This window comes from Heloderma suspectum, chromosome 3 (genome assembly GCF_057233095.1).
Source record: "Heloderma suspectum isolate Gila_16-S chromosome 3, 16-S_ref, whole genome shotgun sequence".
In the NCBI taxonomy this organism is placed as follows: Eukaryota; Metazoa; Chordata; class Lepidosauria; order Squamata; family Helodermatidae; genus Heloderma; species Heloderma suspectum.
In genome coordinates, this window is record NC_139460.1 from 109,129,624 (window position 1) to 109,156,847 (window position 27,224).

General features: G+C 41.5%; 1 protein-coding gene and 1 long non-coding RNA gene across 9 annotated transcripts in view; one reads left to right on the forward strand and one right to left on the reverse strand.

Moving 5' to 3' along the window:
• REPS2 (RALBP1 associated Eps domain containing 2) overlaps window positions 1–27,224 on the reverse strand; it is a 112,486-nt gene that overhangs the window by 21,828 nt on the left and 63,434 nt on the right. For 5 of the 7 annotated variants that reach the window (XR_014789175.1, XM_084844094.1, XM_084844092.1 and 2 more), the window contains 4 exons: window positions 24,632–24,674; window positions 21,939–22,075; window positions 9,927–9,997; window positions 8,642–8,719 (listed from right to left, as the gene is read on the reverse strand). Coding sequence is in view for 5 of the 7 variants with exons in the window: in XM_084844094.1 (XP_084700220.1) it covers window positions 8,642–8,719; window positions 9,927–9,997; window positions 21,939–22,075; window positions 24,632–24,674 (329 nt within the window). In the remaining 2 variants the exon portion in view is untranslated. Of the gene's footprint in view, window positions 1–7,357; window positions 7,489–8,641; window positions 8,720–9,926; window positions 9,998–21,938; window positions 22,076–24,631; window positions 24,675–27,224 lie in introns of those variants that run through there. The other 2 variants (XR_014789176.1, XM_084844096.1) reach the window with 2 other exon arrangements.
• Window positions 1–27,224, forward strand: part of LOC146350052 (uncharacterized) — a 33,134-nt gene that overhangs the window by 1,533 nt on the left and 4,377 nt on the right. For both annotated transcript variants that reach the window (XR_014789177.1, XR_014789178.1), the window contains exons 2-4: window positions 19,516–19,629; window positions 21,807–21,841; window positions 23,806–23,970. This is a non-coding gene — a long non-coding RNA (uncharacterized LOC146350052). The remainder of the gene's footprint in view (window positions 1–19,515; window positions 19,630–21,806; window positions 21,842–23,805; window positions 23,971–27,224) is intronic.

The window sequence follows — 27,224 nt, forward strand, 5'->3', positions numbered from 1 at the left end:
CTGGCAACTCATTCAGGTGACAATCTTATCATGTACATTGCTTACTTCCCATGACTTCTCAAAATGGCTGCATATATAACATTTTTCTTCCACAGGTATACAGGAACAAAAATAATAAAATAATGAATATCATAATGCATTGTTCAAGTGTCTGTTATGCATAACAAGCATGCGTGTGTGTGTGTGTGTGTGTGTGTGCTGCCACTAAACACTGGAGAACCCTATTTGCATGAAGTAGTTAGCCAAGCAATAGAGGAGGAAGAGGAAAATAGAACCATTAAAACACTTAGCAATTTACTCAACTACTAAATTCAGAGGGATTTCTTTTCTGTTCAAACTGCAACTAATTTTGAAGCTTCGGATGATTTTTTTTCCTCTTAAGGCATTTTCCCCAAAGAAGCTAAACCTTCTTTGCTCAGTTTGCAAGCCTAGTATCCACCATAGTGAACCATACGTTTCTCTTTACAGTTTGCTATAGAAGTGGAAAAGTGATAGTACAGAAAGAAAACCTATAGGGATGCAAATACAACAAATTGCCAAGATCTTGTTGTGCTGACTGCTTTTGCAGCATTCTGCAATCCTCAAATTTTGATAAGCTTCTCTCTCTCTCTCTCTCTTTTAAAGAGCTGTCTGAGAGTCAGTGATAAGGTTTTGGGGGAAAGCAATAACATATATAAAGTGCAGGAGCGCTTAGTGCTTTTAGAAGTAATGAATAGGAGCTTGGTGGAAATATTACCAATCTTCTTTCATACTCCAGTTTCACAAAACCAGATTAAAGTAAAATGGAAAGCAGTATGTGTACTCTTCTATGGCTATGTTAATAGGGCTCTCATTTTCTAAAGTATTACATAAAATACAAAAAAGGTATTTTTCTGTGATATTAGAATTTCTGAGAAAGCTCTCTTTTATCTAACCAATGAGATTGGTAGTAAACAGATGGTCTCTGTTTCATTTAAATCTATTTTATTCTGCCATTGTGTATTTATTTCATAGAATACATAAAATATTAGAATAGCCATCTGCATTGTAAATCCACATGAACTGACGATAGCATAATTAACAGTATGAAGCAATGTATACATACTGTTCTTGTTATTTATTACTATTAGAGGCTTGAAGAGCAATCTTAAATGGGTTGGGAGGCAGCTACATGGCAGATGATCCACCAGTTCCAAAGCCCTTCCAGCTTGCTTGTGACCAGGGAAGGAAGTGTGTGTGTGTGTGTGTGTGGCTTTTTCCCATTTCCCTGCCCTTCCCCCCAGCAATTTCCCCCCACATTTTCCTTTCCTGCTGAGACTGCTCCATTTGACTCCTTCTCTCTCTGAATTGTTTCCTTTCAAGCTACTCATTATAAGGGCTTTGCAATTTTAAGAATGAGTGCCTCAGTATTGATTTCCTTTTCCCTTCCCTTCGCACGCGCACCCCCTTTTCCTCATTCCTTTTAGTCTGTTAGCCTGTGGGCAAGGCCTGGGAGCCTTTTCAGCTCAAGAGTGGGGTGTTTCAGATAAAATAATACATAAAATAATTATGTAGAAAGCTTTGGCTTAGCTCTGCCCAGGCCACCTTTAACTTTAGTGTGCAATCTTTTCAGCAATGAGAAAATCCCACACTTTGCCAAACCAATGGAGAATGGGGGGAATTCTGCCATTGCTGTAAGTAGCAAATAAGAATCAAGGGCAGATCACAACTTGGATGTCATCCCACTGATATCAAAATGTTTCAAGAAGGCTGGCTCTATAGGACAGCATGTGCCTATAGCTAATCAGGTCTGATATATTAAGCAAAAAGTTCTGTACCATGTCATGTACCCACTACACATGGAAAAAGCACTGTCTTGGACTCTCTCCAGAATAAAGCAATCTTAATTCTGGTTTAAAAGTTAGACAAAGGAGGATCTGGTACCAGCTATATAAGGCAGCTATTTGATACTGGCATATAATGAAAGAATTGGATATGTCTCCCAGGTCTTAAGCCAATTTTCCACCTCCAAATTCCATTTGCAGATACATTTCTCCTTTGTTAGGTTAACTAGGAATTGTATTTCTCCTCTTCCAGAATGAGGTATATAAGAAAGCAAATCTTTGCATCGTGCTAAATTCGCACAAATCCAGGCTTCAAGTGCTGTGGGTGACCTTTTGATGTGCAGGGTAGTGTTTTTTGTTCTGGGAAATTGCCTCAACTGAAGGTACTGGGACCATTTCACTCTAAGGTGCTTATCTCTCAAATACTAGAATGAATGGAAACTGTATGACTTGAACAGGTTCTGTAGAGTTATATATTTTTTTAAAGGGAAGGGTAGGATAGAAATACTATCCTCTTTATTCCATGTTATAGTTAACACATTAGTGCTGCTAGGGGAGAATAGAGATGTAGGAGGGAAATCACTCTCATTTTCTAATCCCGGCCCCGTCCATAATTTTCTCCACACACTCACTATGCTAGTAAGAACAACAAAGAGTCTTGTAGAACTTTAAAGACAAACAAATGCAATATAAACTGTTCTGGGCCAAAGTGCACTTTGTGAGATGTATCAAGTGGTCTCCTAAGTGGGTCCATATAGATACCCTGAGTAAAGAGAGAGAGAGAAGAACATTTGAGTGGTATCCAAAGCTGCACTGGTACAAGAGGAAGTCCCCACCCCTCCCTCTGTAGCCGTTGGTGCCCACCCCAAAAACCTCCCCTGAAGGTTGGAAGACCCAAAGGAAAGGCCTGGGATGTGGGGCAAGGGGCTGCACTGGGAGAACGAATAAGGGAATATCTAGCTTGCATAAGCTAGAACAGTGGGGGAGGAGGAATTCCTCCTCTGTGAGCATCCTTATGCTCGCACAGCTTTTCATACCACTCATTGGGCAGGTTTGCATGTCACTTTAAGTGACATGGTTTATTAGCTACTCAAAGTCGCTTATTTGTAAAATAAGCTACTGCGATCCCTCACATGATTGGATAAATAAGCTACGCATAAGCTATTTTTCCTCCCTTGCCCCTCCTCCCCCTACAGTACCCCTTCCAGGCCAGGATGGTATCCCAGCTTTCTTTGCACTGGATAGCATTCCCCGCCAACCCTTGCACCGCAGCTACGGCACGTTCCCCTCTCCAATTGGCTGGCTGTGCATTACGGGGTGCCTTCTTCTGTTTCTGCCTTGTCGCTGCCAATCTCATCTCGGCGTTTATCCTTACCTGCTTCTCAGCACCCCACTGCCATCACCCCACCCAAGCTGCGCTGCTCCCCGCTTCTCCTCACACCACTGAGGCCGTCTGTAGCACAGCCATCCACAGAACCAGAATTTTCTCTCAGTGTCCAGCCACTCTGATTAGGGAGTTTTTTGTTCCTTTGACAGAATATTTTAGGGCTTTTTCATAAGACATTCTTCACACTGTAGACCAAAAGATCAGGAAGGTTGCCCACTTTTCTGCCTGCTACTGCAGTTGTGCCTTTAACAGTATCTTGATGTGCAAACAATAGCAGTTACTTATTATTATCTCCATGATTAGAAATCATTGGTTTGCTGATTTATATATGCCATGCTGCTCTTAGATGCATAAGAGCAGACCAGGCTGTTTCTCTTTTAAACAGTTGGCAACCTGCCCTAAAAATGATGTCGGACTGTTCATGTAACTCCTATTCCAACTGTATTTTTAATTTTTAACAACCGGATTTCCATGCTTCTCCCCTTTGCACTGCCTGCCTGCACCCCCACCACCATTGTCCCACCCAACCCGTGGTGCTCCCTACCTCTCCTTGCAACTCCCTTTCCCTCTGCCCACCCGCACCAAAAAGTTTGCAGGAATGGGACACAATTTCATACACAGGTTCCTGTCATGGGGAGGCACCCGAGGCGGAACTAAAACCCTGTGCTCTCTGTGGCAAACGCAGGGGGTTTGACACTTTGGAAGTTTGCAGGGTGCACTGCTGAGGGAGGGGTGAGGGCAGAGATGGACAGAGAGCATAATCTTTGCTAGGCAGATCTTAGAAACAGAGATTGCTTGAGAGGAGCAAAGCGGCAGCAGCAGTTCTCATTGCTCTATTTAAACCACTCTGGAACACTAGACAACATAGGACATGATGGTTAAAATAAATCTCACTTCAGACCATGGCTTATCAAGGTGGCTTATTCTGGCTAAATAAACTACTGTGGTTGGGGAAAACTGCTCACAGACAATACAATTAACCATCATGGCTAATTCAGAAAAGTAAGCCATCATGGCTTATCATGTCATGTGAACCCAGCCATTGTGTGTGTGTGTTTGTGTGTGTGTGTGTGTACATGCATGTGCGCACATGTGGTTCTTTTCAAAGTAATACATCATCATCGATATAGTGCTTTTGAGTGTTCAAAGCTCTTCACATATATTATTACAATAATACAATGTTGTTATTAAAATAATATCCACCTATCCTCGTATTGCAGATGGAGTGCTACAATGACAACAGGGGCAAGCAGGTTTTTTTTGTCAGCTTCCTGACTTTGCACTTCACTAGTTTCTCCCCAAATGTCAGAACTTACAAATGGAGTAGTAAAAACCACCACTACTCTGATTGTTCACAAAGGAATCAGCCATGTATTACCTGGACTTAAGGAACTCCAGAAAAATGATGCGCTAGATCTGTACTCTCTAGGCCAGGCTTCACCAGCCTGGTGCCCTCCAGATGTGTTGGACTAGAACCCTCCATCATCCTCAACCAGCCTGGCCATTGTGCTCCAAAATATGTGGAGGTCACCAGGTTGGGGAATATTGCTCTAGGTAGCTGGTAGAGAGAGAACTCAATTTCTTAGGACCACCTTTTCACAAAGAAATGGTTCCCATTGCCAAAGAATGTCACATGCATGGCTTTGAGCCAATGAATAACTGACAAATTCTTACAGGCTAGGGCAGCTTTCCCCAATCTGGCACCCTCCAGGTGGGTTGGACCACAACTCCCCTCCCCTAGTTAGCATGGACAATGCTGGGGATGATGGGAGTTGCAGTATAACACATTGGGGGCACACGATTGGGGAAGGCTGAACTAGAGCTTGTGAAAAGCCAGTCAGTGAAGGGTAAAGCTGGAATGAGGTCATTTCAAGCAGTAAGGAAATTTCTGTCCAGTAAAAGGATTCATATTTCAAGTGTTCCTGTCTGTATAAACTGCAACACAGTGGGCAGACAGAATCCACAGCCCTTCTGGACAAGGCATAATTAAAGGAAAAGGTGTAACTGGCCACCCTGCTTTATGTGGCAGAAAACAGCACACAATGAGATTAACCGCCAACACATCTCAGCACAGGATGCTTAAGAAGAGAACTTCTAGGGAGGCCTTTGAAGAGATTGCACTGATTAAGTTGACCAGACTTTAGAAATCTGGCCAGTACACACCATTTTAGAGTGGATGAGCTACTCTCAAGATTTGCTGAAGCGAAGTTCGACTGTGTCACACTTGCTAATGAATTTCCATTTGGTGACTTCAAGCTGGAGTCACCCTTTTTAATTTGTGTTGTTGGAGTACAGAGTCTTTTTAAAGGCTGCTCATGGATGTCTTCTTGAGAGACTGAAATGCTACTCCTATTGATCTGAGTTTCATTTTGGGTGTCTTATTAGTGTGCATTTATTCTCTGGGGCAAGAACTGACTTATGTGAAATGGCAGAAGGGTACCGTTGATAGTTACGGTGTATATCACTTTAGAAGATATGCAAGTGAATGAGCAGGTGCGGTCAGGTGACAGTATTGCCCCAGTATGGGGACAGAGTTGGCAGACAGCAGGATTGCAGGGGTTTGTATAGCTATTACATGGAGCATTGTTGCTGAAAAGTAGCTGCTTCAGATTTGGAAATCATAAGCAAGGTGTCAGGAATGAATCTGAGCATGTGGAGATATCTAGCAGCTCAGATTCGGAATGGGAACAGCCAGAACAGGGGGAGGCTCCCTCCCTAGTGAGCTCAGATATGGCAAGGCCTTCTTCCCAAGACCTTGGCTCACAGGTGGCTCAGCCTGAACATGCCCCCCTCCTCCATGACAGCCCAGGTTTCGGGATTGAGGGATCCTAGGGTCCGTCCCAGAGCAAAGCGGAAAAAGTTAGAGGTGGAGCTCAGGCGCTCCACCATATGTGAAAGCCTACGTAGGAGGAAGCCACCGTAAGAGAGGGGCATCACTCCAAAGCTAGTCTGGCCGAGAAGTTCTTGTTCAGACTACTGGCAACTTCTCTAACTTCCACTTCAGCTCCTCTGTTGGTATTCATAATTGTGCAGAGTAGCTGTTTTCTTTGTAGTATGAGAATTTCCTAGAATTTGCATTTGTAAGGAAAGCAGTCGTTAACTAATAAAGTAGTGAGCCTGAAGCCTGGTATTCTGGAGTGTATTGACTGTGAGGGGGGAGGACGAAAGAACGCGACACAAGGCCAGGCAGACCACCTCTGAGAAGGAAGGATCATCTCGATGCACTGGAGAGAGTTTTATTTGATATTATTAGTGGCAACTGGCATTCTTTTCCTTTCTTCTGCTAGCCTGGGTAGCCATTTGGCCTAGTTAGTCTAATTCTTCATCTCTCAGATGTGTGTTATAATTTTAGGAATGCTTGATGATGTTCAGTTTAGACATCAAGGCCAATTTTATAGCTGATACACTTCCAAAAGAAACCTGATCATCCATTTCTACTAGGCCAATCTGTCAAAAGCTTAAAAGCTGGCCCTTTCATTATAAATTGGTTCTGATAGGTGCAAATCACTGCTCATAAAAGTGTTCTATTTGTGTGAGCAGTCTAATGTCCAAGAAATGTATTGATGGTAGATGCAACAGCAGCTTCTGTAAGCAGGGCAAGCCGAGCTGCTGCACACGCTTGCATCCCAGTATCGCTCAGTCACCTATGCAGAATTAGAACCCTCAGAATAGTGCTGTTCAACTATGTGACCAGTAATGATTACAAGGATTCCCCCCTCTTCATGAGCCTAGAAAACCAGTCACAATAAAAAATAGATAAACAGTGTGTAATGCCAGGATTCTGCTTCCCTTTGAATCATTTCCATCCTTCCTCTATTTTAAAAGCAGATCTCTTTTGCTTGTACTTATGTAGGCTCTTTTCAGCCAAGGGCCCCATGAAGTAATGTAACCCATATGCTTATAACAACTCCAGTTGCTTTACTTGAGCAACAGAATTACAAGCTCCAGCTAGTATGTATATTTTACCACTTCAGAGCAGTTTTTGATTGCTAGGCATACAAGGTGAGAGAAAGCAATGGTATTTAGTCATAGCCAAAATACCAACATTTTGCTCATCTTTTTAAAAATATTGAACGAAAAAATGAACAGTTTAACATGGGATATTGTTTTACCGCACTGCAAGTGTAGATGGAAAGCTTTTCTTTAACAAGCGACAGCATGGTATTCAAACAGGGAGGGTTCTTACCATTGCTAGACCATTCTCTGCCCAAATCATTGTGAAACTGTTGGGATGCTGCTTACAGAGCTACCATTGCATTTTCACCTAGTTCCACTGGACCAGAAAACCATCTCTGGGCTCTGTAGAGGTGTTTCGGGAGATAAAACCTGTGTGTTGTAATTGCTTTCTAAACCACAGCAGATTAAGAGGAATGCTTCCTCTTCCTCTGCAAGATCAAGCTTTACCAAATAGCTCTAGAAGTTCACTTTACTGTGGCTGCTCAGGGGTGAAAGAAGATACTAATATGTAAGCTGTTCCTACTTGCTGCCTGGGCTACCAATTGCATCCCCATCTGCCTTGGGCCTTGGTTATAACAACTTGGACTTGCAAATAAAAACCAAGAAATACGTTTGATGTTTAAGAGAATTAAACACTGGAACAATAGTCCTTGACAAGTAATAAACTGATCCCACACCTGTGGACATATGATCATGGGTTATACCCAATGGTGCCCGTCCGCAACAGATACTGCTGGTGGAATGGATTCCTCCCACCTCCCCCATGCAGCTTCCTCCATGCCCCCCCCCACCAAAAAAATATGCTCTGGAGGGTTGGGGGATCCTTCAGAAGAGATTTGGTGGGCAGGGGGTGCAGGGAGGAGGACAGGATGTCCCACTGCATGAACAGAAGTCCACTTGCATGACATTGTTAATCCCATGCATGCACATTCATAGAGATGTGCAAGATAAGATGATTGTTTTTCTGCAGGCCTATGCACGGGATAGTTATTTGCTATGCTGTTCTTTCCATGGGGTTAACGTCCAATGTTATGCATGTGGTCTTCTGTAATTCTGTTCATGTAATGGGACTTCCTCTCCTCCTGTAAGCCTTTTACACAGGATAGATGTGAAAGGGACTGTTCCACCACTTACATGCACCCTGGCTGCATTCAGTCAGGGAAGAGTATTTTTTCTGTTAGTAGCAGTCTATATGGTAGCAAAAATGTATTCCCCAACACTATTCTCCTAGGGACTCTATGGTAAACCATCATGTACTGTAATCCTATGCACACTCATATGGATGTAAACCCCACTGAAATGGAACTTCCTTCTTAGTATACATAGTTAAGACTGGTTTGTTTAAATTTCAGAGTTGGATTTACTTACTGATTGATTCAGGGTAACAATTCTGTCAGCATAAACTAACCTAGTACCCACTGGTGGGGCAAACAAATTGCGCGCAAGAAAGAAAGAATTTACATGTCAGTTTTACATTTACAATTTAAAGTTGTACCTGTTCTTGAAGTCTGAAGTCGATGTAGCTTGATTTGAGTTGAGCATTTGGTTCAGCATTTGTGATAGGATGAGAAACCTGTAGGATACAAATATAGCCCATCTTTTTATGTAGTGTAAACAGATGGGGCCACAGGACCTGTAAACTTCCGTGAGTAATCAATCTCAATATCAGGATAAAAGCTCCATGTGAAGAAGCCTATAATAAAGCTTGGGGTGGGTGGGGGTAAATTAGTTGGGTTAACGTTTAACTGCAGTTTTAACTTGCAGAAAATAATTTTGGAATAATTTTCTCCGGACAGGAGTAAGGCTTAGTGTAAGAGGAGTTCAGAAGGAAAAGGAATGATAAAACAATGCGAAAAAATAATATGCAGGAAACAAACGTTTAGATTAAAAAGAACTGGGGAGATGCTTATGTTAATAGAGAATATGGGGTAGAGTAAGAAATTCATGAATATACAAGTGCAAGTTCCATTTACAAGTGCATTTCAGCTAATTTCTGGGGTTGTTGCTTTAGGAACTGCTAGTTTCCCATAGCACTACTGGTAGGTCCTGCTGGCACACGCAGTGAATACACTGCAGGACACAGGTCCCCAACACGGCACCCGTGGGGACCTCCAGTGGCACTCACTCCTCCCTGCCCCCTTCAAAAAATTTTTTTTAATAAAAACCTTGGAAAATGTTAAGATAGTCTTCTTTCTCTTCCTTTCTAGCCTCTAGTCTTGCTCTTTCTCTCTCCTCTCCCCTTGTGCCTGGCTATTTCTCCTCCAACTCTTTAGCTCACTGTTTCTTCCCTCCTAGCCTCTAGCCTTGTTCTTTCTCTGCCTCTTAGCCTTGCTGTTTCCCCTCCTTCCCAGCCTCTAGCTTCCCTGTTTCTCTCCCCATCTCTTTACCTTGCTATTTCTTCCCCTCCCAGCTGCTAATCTGGCTCTTTTTCTACCGTCTATCCCTTTGCCTTGCTATTTCCCCCTCCCTCCCAGCTTCTAGCCTCACTATTTCTCTCCTCCCCACCACCTCTTTAGCTCACTTTTGTTTAGCCAGGCCCCTGTGGCAGCCATTATGTGACTAGCCACATTCTCAGTGGGAGACATTTTGTGGTGGTGCCCACAGTAGTTTCTCAAATTCCCAAATGTGTCCACAGGTCTAAAAAGGTTGGGGTCCCCTGCTGTAGGAAGTTGGGCCAGGAAAAATTGCTCCTTGCCTATATGAAAACTATGACAATGGCCATCGTCTCTTTTAAAGCCAGCAATAAGCACAGTATCCTCATGTCAAAATTCTATACATACCTGAGGTACAAAAGGCCTAGGAGGTAGAGCAGGTGGTGGTGGTGGTGGTGGTAGCCAGCCTGCCCTAAGTGCTGAATAAATGAACAAAAAGGAGACAAATCAACATGTATGAAAACAATCTAAAATGAAATACATCTATTAGAACCATTTTACTTCTCAACTCAAATCGATTTAGGAATGCAAATTTAAAGTGAACAACATATTGACATCATTCTCTGTGTCCTCTTCTGAAGAAAATATATTCAGTGAGAATATGACAAACACCGATAACGCAGATTCAGTTAACAAGCTTCAGTGAAAGATATGGAGCATGGTACATGGGAGTACCTTTGAGATTTCTGTTCTTTGTCACCGACACTCTAGCCTTTAAAAAGTGAAGCAATATTGTAACGTCGACATTAGAGAGCATTCAAAATAAAATGTGATGATGTGAAAAAAAGCAGTTGTACAGAAAACATCTGTGGGTGGAATTAGATGTTCTGGCACTTGGATGAGCTAGTTGTAGCTTTTAAATATTTTTGGCAGGGGCTGAAGAGGGAAGAGACCAAACAACAGTCAGTTTAGGGCTTTATGGTAACGTAATATAATTCAGTTTCCTATTCTGAGCCAGGTATCTTAGCTGCTAACACCCATGATGGGACCATCTATTATACTTCCCAATCTGGCTTCAGTTAAATCCATAAACCCTTAGAGGGCAAAACTGCAGAGAAGATCAGGCTTTGTGATACAATTATAATGACATATAGGTTATATGGACATATGAAGCACGACTGAGGAATCTCTTGATAGTTAACCTTCTAGCAGCCCCTTATAACTGCAGATCCTTTTTAGCAAACACAACTGAAAAGATACTTAGCAACTTCTTTTGTGTTTGTTATTTGGCCATTTAACATTCTAGTACTAAATCACACCATGAGAATGCTAACAGAAAAATGTGTCCTGAGTCACATTTTTACTGCAAATGCATTTATTAGAGTACATTAAGTCTTTAAAAGCAGTACTTATCTTGTTCACAACTGGTTTGGGTAGAGATACTGACAAAACATATGGAAATAACAGAGATTTACGTAAAGATTTATGGATAAAATACTGACTACTGGCCAAGAGTATGTGTAACAAACAAAGAAAAAGACTGAGTATGTCCAATTTTGTAAATGGTCAGTAACATATATACCTCAAGTGCACTGTGCCAAGGTTGTGAACTATTAGAATTTGGTAATGTTACCCATAAAAAAAACATATGTACGATTAAAAAGGTTAAATCACAGTAATAAAAAATAAGAAAAAGCATGTATTCTGTTACTTGTATACTTTACACGTTTAGCCAGCTTGTATTTGTATTTATCTAAAATATTTACATCCCACCTTTCCACATGTGTGTCCAAGGCAGCTCAAGTTTTTAGGTGAAAATCATATAGGTGTGGTACTTTCATCTTTTGCCACCTATACTGGCTTTACCAAAGGTGATGGTCAGAAAGTTTTCTTGGTTTAAGGTTAGAGATGAAATGGAATCCAAAATGTATTGAAGAAGTTTAGCTTATAAGTTGCTGATTTTTAGTGAATATTCAGTGCTGGTGTTGGATTTCAGCATTTGGAAGGAAGGTGTGTGCATCTATATACATCCACACACACAATTCTGTGAATTCAGCCACACAATTTTGGGTTGCTTCTCTTTATATGAAAAGGCCATTTCTGCAGTATTTCCATCGTGTGAGCCCATCATAAAAACAGGACTGAACTGGATGTGAAGCCATTCAGTCAATTAGCAATGGCATGAATAGCTTTTTAAAAGCAAGTACAGGGGGCCCAATCCAGATTAAGACCCTAGTAGAGGAGGATAGGGGTCATTAATCTTTTACTCCCCTCATTGCTGTCCTGATTGAGGATTGTACCAATATGCATTGTAAGAAAAGCTCCCATCATGCCAATAGAAGCTTTTCATCCAGAGCAAATATTAGGTGTGGATGGGGGCCATCTGGATTGAGAGTACAGCAGGGAGTAAAGTTTAAAGCTCCCCTAAGCAACACGTCCAGTATCAATATCATTCACAGTGATTCTTAAAGGAGACATGTACCTATAAACACCATAGTCTTGGTTAATCTCAGGTACCAGAGGTGTGTGTATAGGATATTCATAGTCACAAAAAGGCTCCTAAATTGGATTTTTAAATCAACGGATTTAAAGTTGATTTTTAAATCAACTGATAGCTATGCAGGAAAGTGGATTTACCATTACATTTCAACTACCTGCATTTTTATATCACCAAAAGTGCATTTTCAGAGCTCCACTAAATCTTTTTTCCCCACAGAGTTGTACAATTTGGAATGGCTCTCCCCTCCCCTCCCCATACATTTTAACTTTTCCTCCCAGTATGAAACTCTCTATTTGGACTGTATGAACACTATTTCCCACCCCCTTCACCTTTTCTTTCATTATCTCCCTATCTCTGGTGGGAAAACCTTGCTCTCCTCTTCTCTAGATGCCAATAAAACTGATAGCAGTTGGGGAAAGCCTAGTTAATTTCACTGGTGGTGTTACTTTTTCCTTCAAAAGGTTATGTATAAAGCACACTTCATGAATACATGAGCTCTACAAGAGCAAGTAGCCCCAGCTGATGATGCATCTCAGACTCAGTGAAAAAGCATCAAGATAATAAGAAGTTAAGCAAATACACTAATTAAGCACCTGTGCAGGGAAGAGAATATAAGTGCTACCCATTTATTTAATTTATTAATCAATAGCTGAAGCTGAAACAAGAGCACAGGAAAGGGAACTAAATCCCAGGAGAGTACTTCTTTAGAAATGTACAGTTGGGGAGTTATATTCAAAAGGGCCAGGGGTTGGGGGAATCATGCAGAAACTGACTTTTTTCGCAGCTCCGCTCTAGCAGAGAAGCCTTGAGTGGTTGTAGCAAACCTCAACTGGATACTAAGGCCATGTTTCCATGACAATAGAAGGGGAAGCTAACGGAGGAGTACTGGATTTTTTTTAAAAGGAATCGGCTTTGCTGTGAGCAGGGTTCCATGAGCAGATTCTCTGCAGCAGCAAAAATCACTTCACAGAACGTAATTTCTGGTGGGGGTGAGGGTGTCAAGGGCTCCATGGAGGCCTCTCTCAGTCTAATCCAGTAGCCAAGTCCAGACACAGACAAAGGGATTCTTTTCAAAGCTTTATTCCTCTTTTATAACTTAACAACTCTACTGTTAGCAACTAGATATGAGCAGCAGAGTACCTATGCCCTAAGTTGGAACAGTTGGTCCCCGTTTGAAAGGGAATCACTGGCAGACCCCTGAACGTAAGGGCTAGGGAGAGTCCCTCCCCTTTTCCCTTGGATCCTCTGGGCGCAACCGTCGTTTGTGCGCCAAGCGGGCACTACGCCTCCTTTCCGCACTCTCCATTTGGCGCTGCTCTCTGCATCGGCGTCGCACGTCCATCAAGTCTGCTTCCTGCGCTCTGTCACTCCCAGGACTGCTATCTAAGCTAGGAATGCCGGTGGGAGGAATCTCCATCAGCTGTTGGCCCTGGGAAAGAGGAGCGCGCTCCTCTCCCAGGAGCGACTCCTCTTCCTCAGAATCAGAACTACTCTGGGATTCTGTGGGCTCAGTGTCCACCCTGACAGGGGGTTGGAGTGAACGTCATCTGACTGGCAGGGGCTGCTCAACCAGTAAGAGAGGCTTCTCTCCCTCTCCTCCACACCCCTTTCTCCTTTCCCCTGAAAGTCTAGATGCACCTGCATTTCAGGATCAAGCCTCATTGAGCACAATGGGAGTTACTTCTGATTAGACACACATATGCTTGTGCCGGGAAAGGGAGGGGGAGAACACAAAGACAGAAACCAGCCCCCATTTTAACCAACAGGACCTCACTGACCACAATGGGAGTTACTTCTGAGGAGACAGTAATGGGTTGGTTGTGGGAAAGAGAGCAGTAAACATAAAGACAGAAACCAGCCCTGCAGGATATCTACAACAAAGCTGTGAAGTGCTTACTTCCTAAGGCAATGAATTGGAGCCTCGAAGATTGCGCTTAATTGCACTTAAGGAATTGGGCTTTAAAATGTGCCATTTCAATTGAGGGGGAATCTCTGTAAGTTCTGATGTAGGCATTCAAAGGCAAGCCTTATTCAGCACAATGGCAGTTACTTCTGAGCTGACACTAATGGGTTTGTTGTGGGAAAGGGAAGGAAACCAGCCCCCATTTTAACACACAGGATCTCTATAAGGAAACTGTGAAAGAGTTACTTCCTAAGGCAATGAATCGGACCTTGAGATCGCGCTTAATCACACTTAAGGAATTGGGCTTTAAAATGTGCTGTGTCAATTGAGGAGCTTCTCTGTTATTTCTGTGGTCACTGAGAGGGCAAGCCTCATTCAGCACAATGGGAGGAAACACCCCTTGACAGGGGTCACGGTGGAAGGCACACCCCTGGGCAGGGCTAGCATATCCGAGCTAAATGTGGGGGTTGGGTCAAACACCAATTATACCGGGGAGAACTCGACTTCAGGAAAACAATTGGACTTTAAGCAGGCTCAGGAAATCCGTTTTTTCCCTGATAAGCGCTAGGGTGGCTGCTGGATGGCCACGATGTCATGTATCCCTAACGACCTCAACACGCAGCAGGTTCAGAGTAAATTGCTGGTGGAAACACCCCGTAAGACTAAACCCAAGTTGGGAAAGTGGGTAAAAAACTAATATATACCTCTGTATTGACAAGGGCCACAGTGCAGACCTAATTATCAAAAAAGAAAAAGTATAGGCTTAGCTTTCAGATCAAGCTGAGAGTACGCTCAGTTTTAGGTCTTTGAGTGCAACTTGTAAAATAAAGTTTAGGTTTAGACCTCAGTCCAATGTAAGAGTTCAGCTTTCAGTTCAGTTTTAAAAACAAGAGTACAAAGAGTACACTGAAGCCATGTTCAGTGATTCAGCCCCTTGCATTCCCAGACAGCCTCTAACTACATCCTCTCCTTAATCCCCACCTACTGTCCACTCCCCTGATGAAAATCTCCATCCCAGGGGGCTCACCTGACCTAGATTTCCACTCACTAGTGCCTGGTGCAACCCAATAGTTTAGCTATACACATCCTTTTTTTTTTTGTAACTGGGACCTTCCTAATTGGGCAAAGCTAGCTTGGCAAGCTAGCAGCCAAGGCTATACATGTAGAACAGGCTTGTGAAGGAGCCAAGCTCTATGAGTGTAAGGGAGAGCAACACCTAATAAAGCATCTTAGCCCCAGTGACAAAGTATTAAGACAATAAAAAGTTAAGCAGACAGGCAAGGTAAGCACCACTGCGAGTTTAGAAGCAGGGTGAGGAGTCCAGGGCAGTAGATCCTCCCTTGCTTCTAATAGTAAATAGCTTAGCTTTCTAGGTAAACAAACCGACTAAAGAAAAACAGCTAGGAAGACAGAAACCAGCAGGGCTGTGGGAGCTTATCCACAGAATGTTCTAGTTCAGTACATTGACAGTTAAAATTGCTTTGCTCGCAACAGACTACTTTAAATACATGCATACATCTTGTTCAGCTTTGAAAAATATGTTTTATCTAGACGTTCAGCATTTTAGGCAAGCAAAACCCTCAGACCAGGCATGTTTGACCCAGTTTCCTGTTTTTTGAATCCTAAAATTCTAACTAAGCTATTCATGAAATATTCATAAAACCCTGCTGTTTCAGAATATATTTGACCTGTTTGAAAGTAGTCGTGCTTATGTGAGCAGTATTCCTAGGCACATTCCAGCGCTCTTAGGACAGATGATCAGCAAAATCCTGTCTCCAAAGGGGGCCAGTGTGTGTGTGTGTGTGTGTGTGTGTGAAAAATATAATACCAGAGATACAGGTAGGCAGGAGTATGCCAGATTTGTCATTGTTGGGTTCTTGCTTGTTAAGGACAGCAATGGCATATCTGCATACATTTTGGAAGACAGAAGTGTTTTCTAGAAAATATTGATCACCAGATTTTCAGATTTTATGTCATTGAGAATAAACAGAAAACAATGAAGAAATATTTACACTTTGTTTTATGGACAATCTACTAGAAATATTGCTCATTTCTGCTTACTTAGGGGTTTCTCCCATAAGAATGACAAAGATGTAAAATGTTGGGGCTTAAGGTGCATGAAAAGATACAACTAGTGTAGTGTATCAGGCAGTTCTGTTTCTATGAGAAGAACCATGTGCAGTAATCCTCTCAAAGCAGGTGGACTTTTTCTGGAAGCATAGCTAACATCTGGAATTTGGCATTATGTTTTTATGTAACTTTTAGGCCTCTGTATGTTAATGCAGTTATCCTCTAAAATTTAAGATTATTGTATATTATTAATTACATTTCTATACCGCCCCATAGCTGAAACTCTCTTAGTGGTTTACAAAGATTAAAAACCATTAAAAAACATTATAAAGTGTACAAACATTTCCATCAAAACATATAAACAGACAACACACACACTGAGACAACGTATATCTAAAACAATTTGAAACAATCAGCCATAAGACAAATCTAGGACCTGATTAAGAAACCCATATGCTGCCAAATGCCTCAGAGAAGAGAAAGGTCTTAACCTAGTGCCAAAAAGATAACAACGTTGGTGCCGGGCGGGCCATTGGGGGGCCACCACTGAGAAGGCCCTCTCCCCTTGTTGCAGCCCTCCAAGCAGTCCTAAGAGGGGGGACTGAGAGGAAGGCCTCAGATGTTGAACATAGTGTACAGGTAGGTTCATGTGAGGAGAGGCACTCTGTCAGGTATTGTGGTCCTGAGCCATGCAAGGCTTTATGTATACCACATTTCCTCCGTCCAAAGCGCTTTACATAACGGAGGGGTGGGAGGAGCACCAAAATCGGAAAAATCAAATGAGCATCACACCTTAAGCTGGTGCTAGAAAGCAGCAATTTATATTTACCAGCACCAGCTTGAAGCTTTCCTATCCCTTTGATCTTGCATAAAATACAGTCAAACTCCAGGGGAAAAACCCCAAACCCACAGTTAAGCAATTCCTTTATTAGAACTAAACAAAATGCCACAAAAGATGGTGCAAGCTTTCGAGTTCTCTGGAACTCTTCTTCAGTCTAGGTGGTGTAAGAGGGAGGAGATAAGGGAAGTAACAGAAAGGTTGAAAAATTAGGCTAGCTCCCAGCTGCTTAAAAAGGTGGGGCTGCGATAACACATCTCTTGAACCAACTGGGGATTGTAGCCCACAAATAAGCCCCATGCCAAACAGGCTGTCTCTGTTCTGCCCTCTGGAGTTGACGTCTCAGCTTGTTTGACACCTCTGAAAACCCCCGCCCCTTCTGCTAGTTTCTCATGGTGAGGCTGTTAGCTTTCTTAACTGTAGGCATGACATTCAAGGTCGAAAACTGGCAGCTGGATGGGAATGACTCAACTCCCCCCTGCTTTTCTCTGAGAAAACCGACAGAAATAAGCTCACACTTATTCTGGCATTCCACAGACTGATTAGGCCCAAACCAGCCCCCCTTTCTCCTGATATTACATGAGTAACTAGGCATAGCCAAACTCTTAGGCCATGGGCTTCTCACTACTGAATAGGGTTCCAAACTCTTACAGACCACTTTTGATCATATTCTGACTGTAAACTATAGGGCCCACTGCAGCGCTTGAGTGAGGTCCCAACATAAAGATGTTCTTGTATTTTGCTTTAAGTTCTAATTTTGTTTACTACTCTAGAATGTGAAAACTGTTTTCAAATATTTGGCTCTGAATATTTAGCTTGTAACTAACCAGGCCAGGATCCTGAGAAGGAGAGTGCTGATTTCATTCATCCATTCCATTCCATTCCATTCCATTCCATTCCAATACTGCCCAATAGCCGAAGCTCTCTGGGCAGTTCACAAAAATTAAATCCGCAAAGTGCAGCATAAAACTATATAAAATATGAAAGCTTAAAATCATACAATATAACAGTACAACCAGAATAAAACCTAGCAGGATTTATTCAGGATTTGTACAAGTCCTTCTGGGGAGAGAATAACCTTTCATCAGTGGATCTCTTCCGTAAAGCAAGCTAAACAAACTAGTACATTTAACCTTCCTATTCACCCTTTACAGGTAGAAGCTTTGTATGACTTTCCTGTTAGTATAGAAGGCTAAGGGAAAACCCCAGGTGCATACCCAGTTCCTATTTCACATGCATTTGTGTTCTTACTGAAGAATATCTCTGCATTTAAAAAAGACCACTACAGACAGTTCAGTACAGACCACTATACTGGTAGGTGATGATGAGAACAGGAACTGAATGCCCTTATTTAACACTTGCATACACCCATCAGTTTGTTCATGTGGTTTCATCATAGCTCCAAATTCATACTCTGCACTGAAGCAGGTAAACATTATAGGACTCTGAAATTCTCTCTTTTTATTCTCTGAAAGCCACAGCTGTAATCCTTCACCCATCCTGCACAGGATTTAGGAGCATTCCACATGATCCCCAAGTCAGATTCAAGCATTCATCTGGTCATTTCTTTATCTTTCACCACAACAATTTCCAACACTAACCACTTAAAGTGCACGTATGTTTGTCATTTTGGGTTTGGAGTTGCAATAAAAGATGATTAGCAATGAACTCCAGGTAGGTATTCACTTTCTCTTGCACCATCGTATTATCTCCTAGGATCATGGCAATTGACTTCAGTTACACTAAGTATACATAATTTATTTTATCCAGTATCTTAATTTAAGCAATATGTTAAGTATACTATGGGTGAACTTTGCTACTTTTTATGCAACCATTTAAAACTTGAAAGACTAGTCTGAGTCACCACCTTTCTTAATTTAATCTACTGATCGGAGTAATAAACGCAGCATGATCAAAAAGAACACAGCATAGGAATGCAGCATGAGGCAAATTGCTGGCACATACCAGCTCTTCTGTTCAAGAAATTAAACAGCCGTTTGCACAGTTTGCAGCAGTGAAAGGCAAGGCCAAGTGGAAGGAGTATTGGAACTAGAAAATATTCTATTTTGGTTTGCAAAGCAGAAACACAAAAGGCAGCATGGATACATTTGATCATTAATGCTTTTCTAGTTCACTGCATCATGATACATACATATCACAGTGTATTCCTACTTGTCAAAGACAGTAGCTGGAGGTATAGAAAAAACCAAGTCACTATTTTCTATACTGATCAAATACCACAGCTGACCTGCACATCCGTCTGTCTGTCTGTCTGTCTGTCTGTCTGTCTATCCTTCCTTCCTTCCTTCCTTCCTTCCTTCCTTCCTTCCTTCAAGATTAGAGTTAAATATCTCAGTCCTCTTTGTTTTAGAGATTATGAATATATGACCAGGAACTCAGTATACATTTTTACTGTCAGTACAAATATCCCTTAAGTCCATGTTTCTCCAAAGTGTAAGGTGGGCCTCATTTTAGGTGATGCAAACAGTTCTTAAGTGATGCAAACAGTTGAGAAAATTTAAGGGCTGCTCCACAACCTCTATTCTGTGTTCAGGGACTGAGATGTCTACTTACTGGATTAGGAATAAAGGGTTGGGTGGGTTGGTAATTATCAATAAACACAATGTGGATGGCAATATGGGCTCTGTGTCATATATTTTGTGCTGTATCTGTTGATTGGCTCTAGGGTCAACTGGACAACAGCAGATTTTGCAGGCTCTATTCTTCTCTTGGGAACCCCAAATCACTCCAGATGACAGCCAGTGTGGTACAGACTACTGGGCTTAAATGTGGAAAACAGGTTTGAATCTCCACTTGAGTATAAACTTCATAAAATGGTCTTGGGCAAGTTACCATCTCAGCCCAATACAGGATTGTTGTGAGCCTAAAATGCTTCTCTGAACAAAGAGTGGGATACAAATGCATTTTTAAGAAATATCCACAGTAGTTGTTCTTATTTACTTTGTCTGCACAGGGGCTTGCACTGGATGAATTCCAATCCCAAACCAAATAATCCTTTTCTCTTAACTGTACTTGGGGAAACCAAACTCTTCTGATATAATTTCTAGAGGCTCATTAAGTCATTGGCTCAGTTCAGATGTCATGGAGGCAATAAATCTGGTGCCCCCTTCTTAGATTCCTCTCTGTTTGGCTAGTGTGCTCTTTTCCGCTCCATTTCATGATCTGAGATAACTACAGTTTCTCATGACATATGATTTGGGAAACTATAGTTACTGCTAACCATATTCTGCCTCCGAACCAGAGATTGAAACCACAGTTCAGTTTCAAGTTTGGAGGCAAACGATGGTATCAAACTGCACTTATCTTGAACCATGAAATGGAGAAGGAAGTAGCACATCAGCCTGAGCGGAGGAGCCATAAATTCTGAATTGAGCCTCTGTACAAAAGTGCACTCATCTGAAAGGACTACAAAAATTGGTTTATGGCTAAGGACTGTAACCATACTGCTATTACACATGCAATTAAGAAAAATAGTACAGTATTATAACATGATAGCAGCCTTAGATTACTAAGGAGAAGCAGAAAGGAACTGAGTATTTTTAATTACATGACTGAAAGTAACAACCCACCACACTTAGCGCAAAATGAAGCACAAGTTATATTGGACAATATTTACAAACCCAGTATGAAATAGCACCCTTGCTTGCCATGTTCTGTGCTACACAGGTTAGCAGCTGTTCCAATAATTGTGGGAGATGGTCAAGCAAACCTTATCTACTCTTGAATTTTCATCAGCTTCCTAAAATTACTTAAGAAATTTAAACAGTAATGTGTTTGACACCTAAGCTGATGAAACAGAAGTATTTCCCAGCTTTTTAATGCAGATATAATTCCAATACTGCAGGGATGGGCAACCTGTAGCCCTCCAGATGTTTTGTCCTACAACTCCCATCATCCCTCACCACTGGCTATGCTGGCTAGGGCTGATGGGAGTTGTAGAACAATCTGGAGGGCCACAAGTTGCCCACCCTTGAGACAGAGGATGCTACATTACCGTAGTATTCTCACTTTTGCTACTATTCCTTAAATAGACCTTTAGCAGTAAAGCAAACTACAAAAGAGGAACCCTAAGAAACAACCCTTATATACCTGGTTTCTCAGATGATTTAAAAGGGACAAAATCCACCATATGATGGATCCATAGGTAACTCCAAGAATTTTACAAGCAAAGATCACAAGCAACTTTGCAAAATAATGGCACTTTACTCATCCAGCAGAGGTGTTGTCAGTTTTGATATGCATCTAAAGTGACAGTTTTCCCTTCCACTGAAGTGTGACAGTGTGACTTTTGAAAAATGCCTAATGGAAAAAAATATCCAGGCAGTTGCCAAGGGCTGGTATCAGACAAAAAAAGGCACAAAGACTTAAGCAATAAAATGTGAAGGTTGTTCCATGATAAGCTAAAGCCTCACCATCCCTTTTTATTTTACAAATAAAAACCATCCTGTTATTCCTGAACCAAAGGAAGACTCCTTCTTATGCATGGATCTTAAACTTTGCTGACATGCAGTCATGCTCTCTTAAGCCAGATCTGATCACGCCCAAGAGTCATGGATTGGAGCCTATTAAGTACTTGATAAATCCCTGCAAAAACATGGGGTGTATAAAGCACCTGAAAGACTACAATATTTGGCCAGCATGCTGTGCACAGTCCAGGATCTGATAAAGTGACAAGATTGCCTGTTCAAGCAATGGAAGTTTGAGTATAGAGCAACACTGCCTGGTTATACAGAGGAATACGTTGTTCAGCAGTACACCAGCATACATGAAAAACAAAGGACTGGCTCACACATCCATATACACTATTTCACACTTCCTTGTTGAGTCCATTGAAAATCAGTCCAATGACCCGCTGAAGAACACTGTCAAGTTGAGTTGACACTGGGTGATATGGAAGTTTTATCTGTGGCATAAAATGACTCATTTACATATTCAAGTTCTCATTTGATATTGCAGCCATCAAGAGATGAAGACACATGTGTGAACCAGCTGTAAGTACCTGTGCAAATATTTCAGTTGTCTTTAAACTCTTGTCATTAAAAATTCTGAAGGAGCTGAGGCCAGGTTTAAAGGACTGTGCAATTTTACCTTGTGTGTTTTGCTGGAAGATTTTATTTAGATCTAAGGAGGATGCTCTGGAATGCGATTTCTGTGGCCTTGGTGGGGGAGTTGGTGGTTCTCCCCCTTTTTTCATTGCATCTTCAATAGATGTGCTAGAATAAGACCTCAGGGGAAAGAAGAAAAATTAAAGGAGTGGGGGAAATTACTTGTGTTTCATGCATACGGCAAAGACTGTTGTAAACAGGCACTGGAGGAATTTGATAGAGCAGTATTTTTGTTTGATTGGAAATTATTCATTAAAATATGACGTATCCTCAGTCTATAAGTTTGGAGAGGGTACTGCTGTCCTTACAAGATGGACCCAGTTTGTATTATTCTCCCTACATCCCCACACCCATCCCATTGATTGGGTGTTTGAACAGAGCACTTGCTTCGCATTAAACATTATTGCCATGGTGGTGAAAAGAATGAGATCATTCCACTACGTAAATAGGAGAAGGGAGTGTGCTTCACCATGTGATCAGTGTCACTGCCTCCAGGCATACAAACCAGGGCACAGCACTGTGCAGGCACATTTTTTTTAGTGGAATTAGGATAAAGTTCTCTTTTTAGTTCAAGGCTCCTTTAAAAAAACAGTATATTTTAACATCCATTCTCAGTTATTTGCTGACCTGGCTCTTCAGCTGTCACATGGGGAAACTACACTCATGGACCATGCACGCAACTTATCTAAGCTTAATGTTTAACAAACCACTGTGTGGCTAGTACTGTGTACAGAAAGGTTGGAAGTAAGACAGGGCCACCGACTGCATACAAATCAAGCTGCTGAACAAGGAACAAGCGAGGGGAAGTGTGCAGAACACATACGGTGACCTGGTCTGCATGATCAAATCAACCCATGGCGGCTTAAAATAATTTAATTAATTAATTAAGTAAGTAAGTAAATAATTAAATAATTATTTAAGCCACCATGATGAATGCAAGGGCTCACAGGCACTCATTTCATAATCCCTCCCCCATAGCTTGTTGAGTTGTGTGAACCCAACAAGGTGGGTTGTTGGTGTGGTTAACAAACTATCCACAACCCTAAAACAGCCCATGGGTTGTGAGTGGTTTGTTAACCATGCTAACAACCCACCCTTACTGGTTTCACATGACCCAATAATTTACGGGGGGGGGGGGAGTCATTTATGGAATGTGTGCCTGCTGGTAGCTGCATACCATGGTGGTGTATTTAAGTCACTATGGGTAAATGTGATTCATTGTGAACAGGGGCAGTGTGTACAGTTCTTAGCAGTTCGGACTTTGAAAAGTAAAACTGATGTTTTAAAATGGGTTGCTTTCAGAGACAGCTAGCATTTGAAAATAATGTAATAACTTATGCATTGCAAACAGTTTATATATGTAGAGAAAGGCATATGGTGGACCTATTCCCACTGAAGGACTTGTTTTCTAAAACATGCTAGAATAGACAAGGATCTATCCACTAAGACATCCATCTTCTGGTTGTTATTAGGGCACATCTGGATAGGAAATGCATATGCTCTCCATTCAGCACTGAATTGGAAAAGCCAGCACCCCAAAAAGGAAGTCATTTTTCTACCATGCCAGCATGTGAATCTCACTTGTCAAACTGCATACTGTGTGCTGGTTCTGCAATTGCCCTCAGCTTCAGTGTGGACAGGAAAGGGACTGACATGGCTGGATGACCAAAGGTGCAGGGATTATACCTCATGAATCAATACATTTGATCCACTTTTTAAAAAATGAACTTATAAACACAGCAGTCCTGTAGAGGCCTGCTAGCAACTGGTTTAAAATACTAAATAAAAAGGATAAGACTGCGGGGCGAGAACATTTTTTCTGCTGATGTAATCTTTTTTCCCTCTGCAAGGTTGCAGTCTTTACTCAAATGAGCACTGACAACATGGAGCTACTACTCACTTCAATACATTGTGCTTGACAGACTAAGACCCCCAAAACAAAAAATGAAGTACAACAGAAATTTCTTTACAGTTGATGAGAAAAGGAACTAGCAGGTGCTGCCAAACTTGCAATGGTAAGAGAGAAGGCAAGCTGTTGATAATGGGCAAACTTAGGCCACCTTTATATTTTTTATATAAGGATATTCACACATACTGAAGCACTATTTTAAATTCCTACCCTTACCTCAGTACTGAAGTGAGATTAATTAAACCAAAATAATCCCTGAATGACTAATTTTGCCTTGAAGGATTTTACAATTAATATAATTTTCTTACCCTGGTTGTGTGGGAGCCAGGGGCAGGATCCAACAGGGCGGGGCCTTGCACATGTGGCTGGCCCTGGCGACTGTGGTCTGCATTCGCTCAGCCCTGCTAGATGTGATCCGCAAGCTTGCGGCCGTGATGTAGTGCTTCCGGGGGCAAGCCCTGAAACGAGCGGAAGCGACCTGTCCCTTCCAGAAACGAGCATTTCTACCCCTTCCAGAAATGAGCATTGGTTACTGCTCCAGGTCTTGTATTTTACTGAGATATTAAAAGATCATACAGCCACGAAAATATGTTAGCCATGGTATCTAACGATGACATGACGTACATGTGCCCTTCTTCTCTACCAAAGCAAACTATATGCTTACAGGAAATATTTAGCCTTAGGAGCAAGGGGTTTTCCAGCCATGCTTCTCATTTATAGTCTGCCTATTGCTTCTGAAGAAATGAGGAGTTCTTGGTTTTACTTACCTGGACCTCGGTCTTGCTTTCAGTGTGTTTGACTCCTGAGCAACTGTAACAAAAGATGACTTGTTACAAACATTCTCAAGACATCAGACACCTTGTAATTACCAGTGACACATCAAAATAAATTACTGTAAACATGTGCTATCTGCAAACAGCACTACTGAGCACCTGAATATGTTTCATTTTAAAATACAAAACATGTTTCATTTTCAGGAGTAAATAACTTCTTCAGGCCATTTCCAGAGGGTAGCTGTGTTAGTCTACTGCAGCAAAAACATCAAAGATTCTTGTGGCAGCTTAAAGCAGGAGTCCCCAATGCAGAACCCATGGGGACCTCCATGATGCCCATGAAACTCTCCCCTCCATGCCCCCTTCAAAAAATAGTTTTAAGAAATACCTTGGAAACTGTTAGGGCAATCTTCTTTCTCTCCCTTTCTCGCCACTAGCCTTGCTCTTTCTCTCCCTTCTCCCCCTTTGCCTTGCTATTTTCTCCTTCCTTCTAGCCTCACTATTTCTCTCCCTACCAACTCTTTAGCTCTCTTTTAACTAGCCAGGCCTCCACAGCAGCCATTATGTGACTAGCCACATCCTCCATGGGAGCCATTTTGCCCACATCAGTTTCTCAAATTCCCAAATGTGCCCATGGGTCCAAAAAGATTGGGGATCCCTGCCTTAAAGACTAAACGTGACAATAACATTATTAACAGTGGGCATTGACAGTACAGTTGTTGCTAATAACACAAACATTCTGGCACTATGGAAGCCAGATTGTCACCGTCAGTACTTTCTGCACTGAATTTCCTTCTAACCTCAGTGTTTACAGTTCTCTCTCGCCCCCCCCCTGCCCCAATATGCACTGTATAAAACCCCCAAATTCTCCATAATACTCAGTGCATCTGATGAAGTGGGCTATAGTCCACAAAACCTTATACCAGAATAAATGTGTTAGTCTTTAAGGTGCCACAAGACTCTTCATTGAATTTACTTCAGGCAAATGTACCAGAAGCCTGTACCAATGGACTTTTCTTTTTTGCTTTGTGAAAAATAGCCATCAAATTAGGCAGTGAGCAAGTGCACCACTTTCTGCTGCCACTTCCAGCATTTGATCTCAAAAACGTCCCCAGATTGGCTATAGAACAGGAGGCAGCAACCGTATCTGGTACATGAGCAAGTAGTGCAATTTTGGATTTATACAAAATACAGTTTCCAAAATTTATTTATTTATTTATTTATTTATTTATTTATTTATTTCTATACCGCCCAATAGCCGAAGCTCTCTGGGCGGTTCACAAAAATTAAATCCAAACAACACACAATAAAACAATTTAAAATATATAGAACATTAAAACCACAATATAACAATACAACCACAATAAAACCTAGCAGCAGTGCAGGAGTTTAAAATACAGATTTAAAACAGCAAAGATAAAAATTTAGAAAGCTAAAATGCTAAAATGCCTGGGAAAATAAAAAGGTCTTCACCTGGCGCCGAAAGGAATACAATGTAGGCGCCAGGCGAACCTCACTAGGGAGCTCATTCCAGAGCCGGGGTGCCACAACAGAAAAAGCCCTCCTCCTAGTATCAGAAAAAAAGTATCAGACTGAGAACATACTTCTCTTTAGTTAAAATACTGGGATTTAGGAATCATATGTATTCAGAGGTACTTCAGCAGTCTAGCATCTTAGACAGACAAAACAGGAAAAGAGTAAGGAGTGAAAAGATGCCACAGAATAAAAAGTGATGGAATATTTGCAGACAGAATTCCTTCCTAAGCCTAGTCATTAACAGCTACTAGTGATACTATATTATGAGTGTGTACATCTTCTTTAATCCAATGAAGGAATTCCATCTCTAAAAATTGCCAGCCCTCATGCAAAATGAGCTGAATCCTGTGATGGAAATCTTTTTTTAGAAAAGGACTTAAAAAGTGATTTGAAGTATATTTTCTCCCACGTTCATGAATTCACCATCCAAAAGCAAAGGGTAGTGTTGAAGTAACAGCTTTTCAGATACTATACATTATGAACAAAGTTGACTCTCCCTTTCATTATTCTTACTCCTATGAAAATCAATACAGATAACTTTTTAAACAGTTGGTGTTTAAATCAGAATCACATGCGTAAGAAACTGAATATGTGTGGCTTGTTGTTTGACTATATTTATATTCTAAATCTGCTGCCAATAGTTTCTTTTTCTTTTTTTTTAAGATTCCATAAGAGCAATCCGATGGTCCCAGGGCCCCTAGGATATAGTGGAGTTTCCCCTCAAGGGCAAAGAGGAAGGTCCCCCCTCAGAGACGGAGATCCAATCTTGGATAAATAGCCTGATCCTAAATGCGTTTCCTTGGAAGGAAGTTCTACCGAGTCCTAGTACTGGGTTGTTAGCTATCAGAAATATAAAAAACTATGATCAGTATAATTCACTACATCCTTTGCTTCATGAAGCCCTAAAACATTCCATGCCTATGTAATTAGAAATCGAATTTATTCATATTGTTTATTATTACTAGGCCATTAAAAATTAAGATATATTTAATTTGTCCATTATTGAACACAATTAAACTACTCCTTAGGAAGAAGTAATTAAGAAAACACT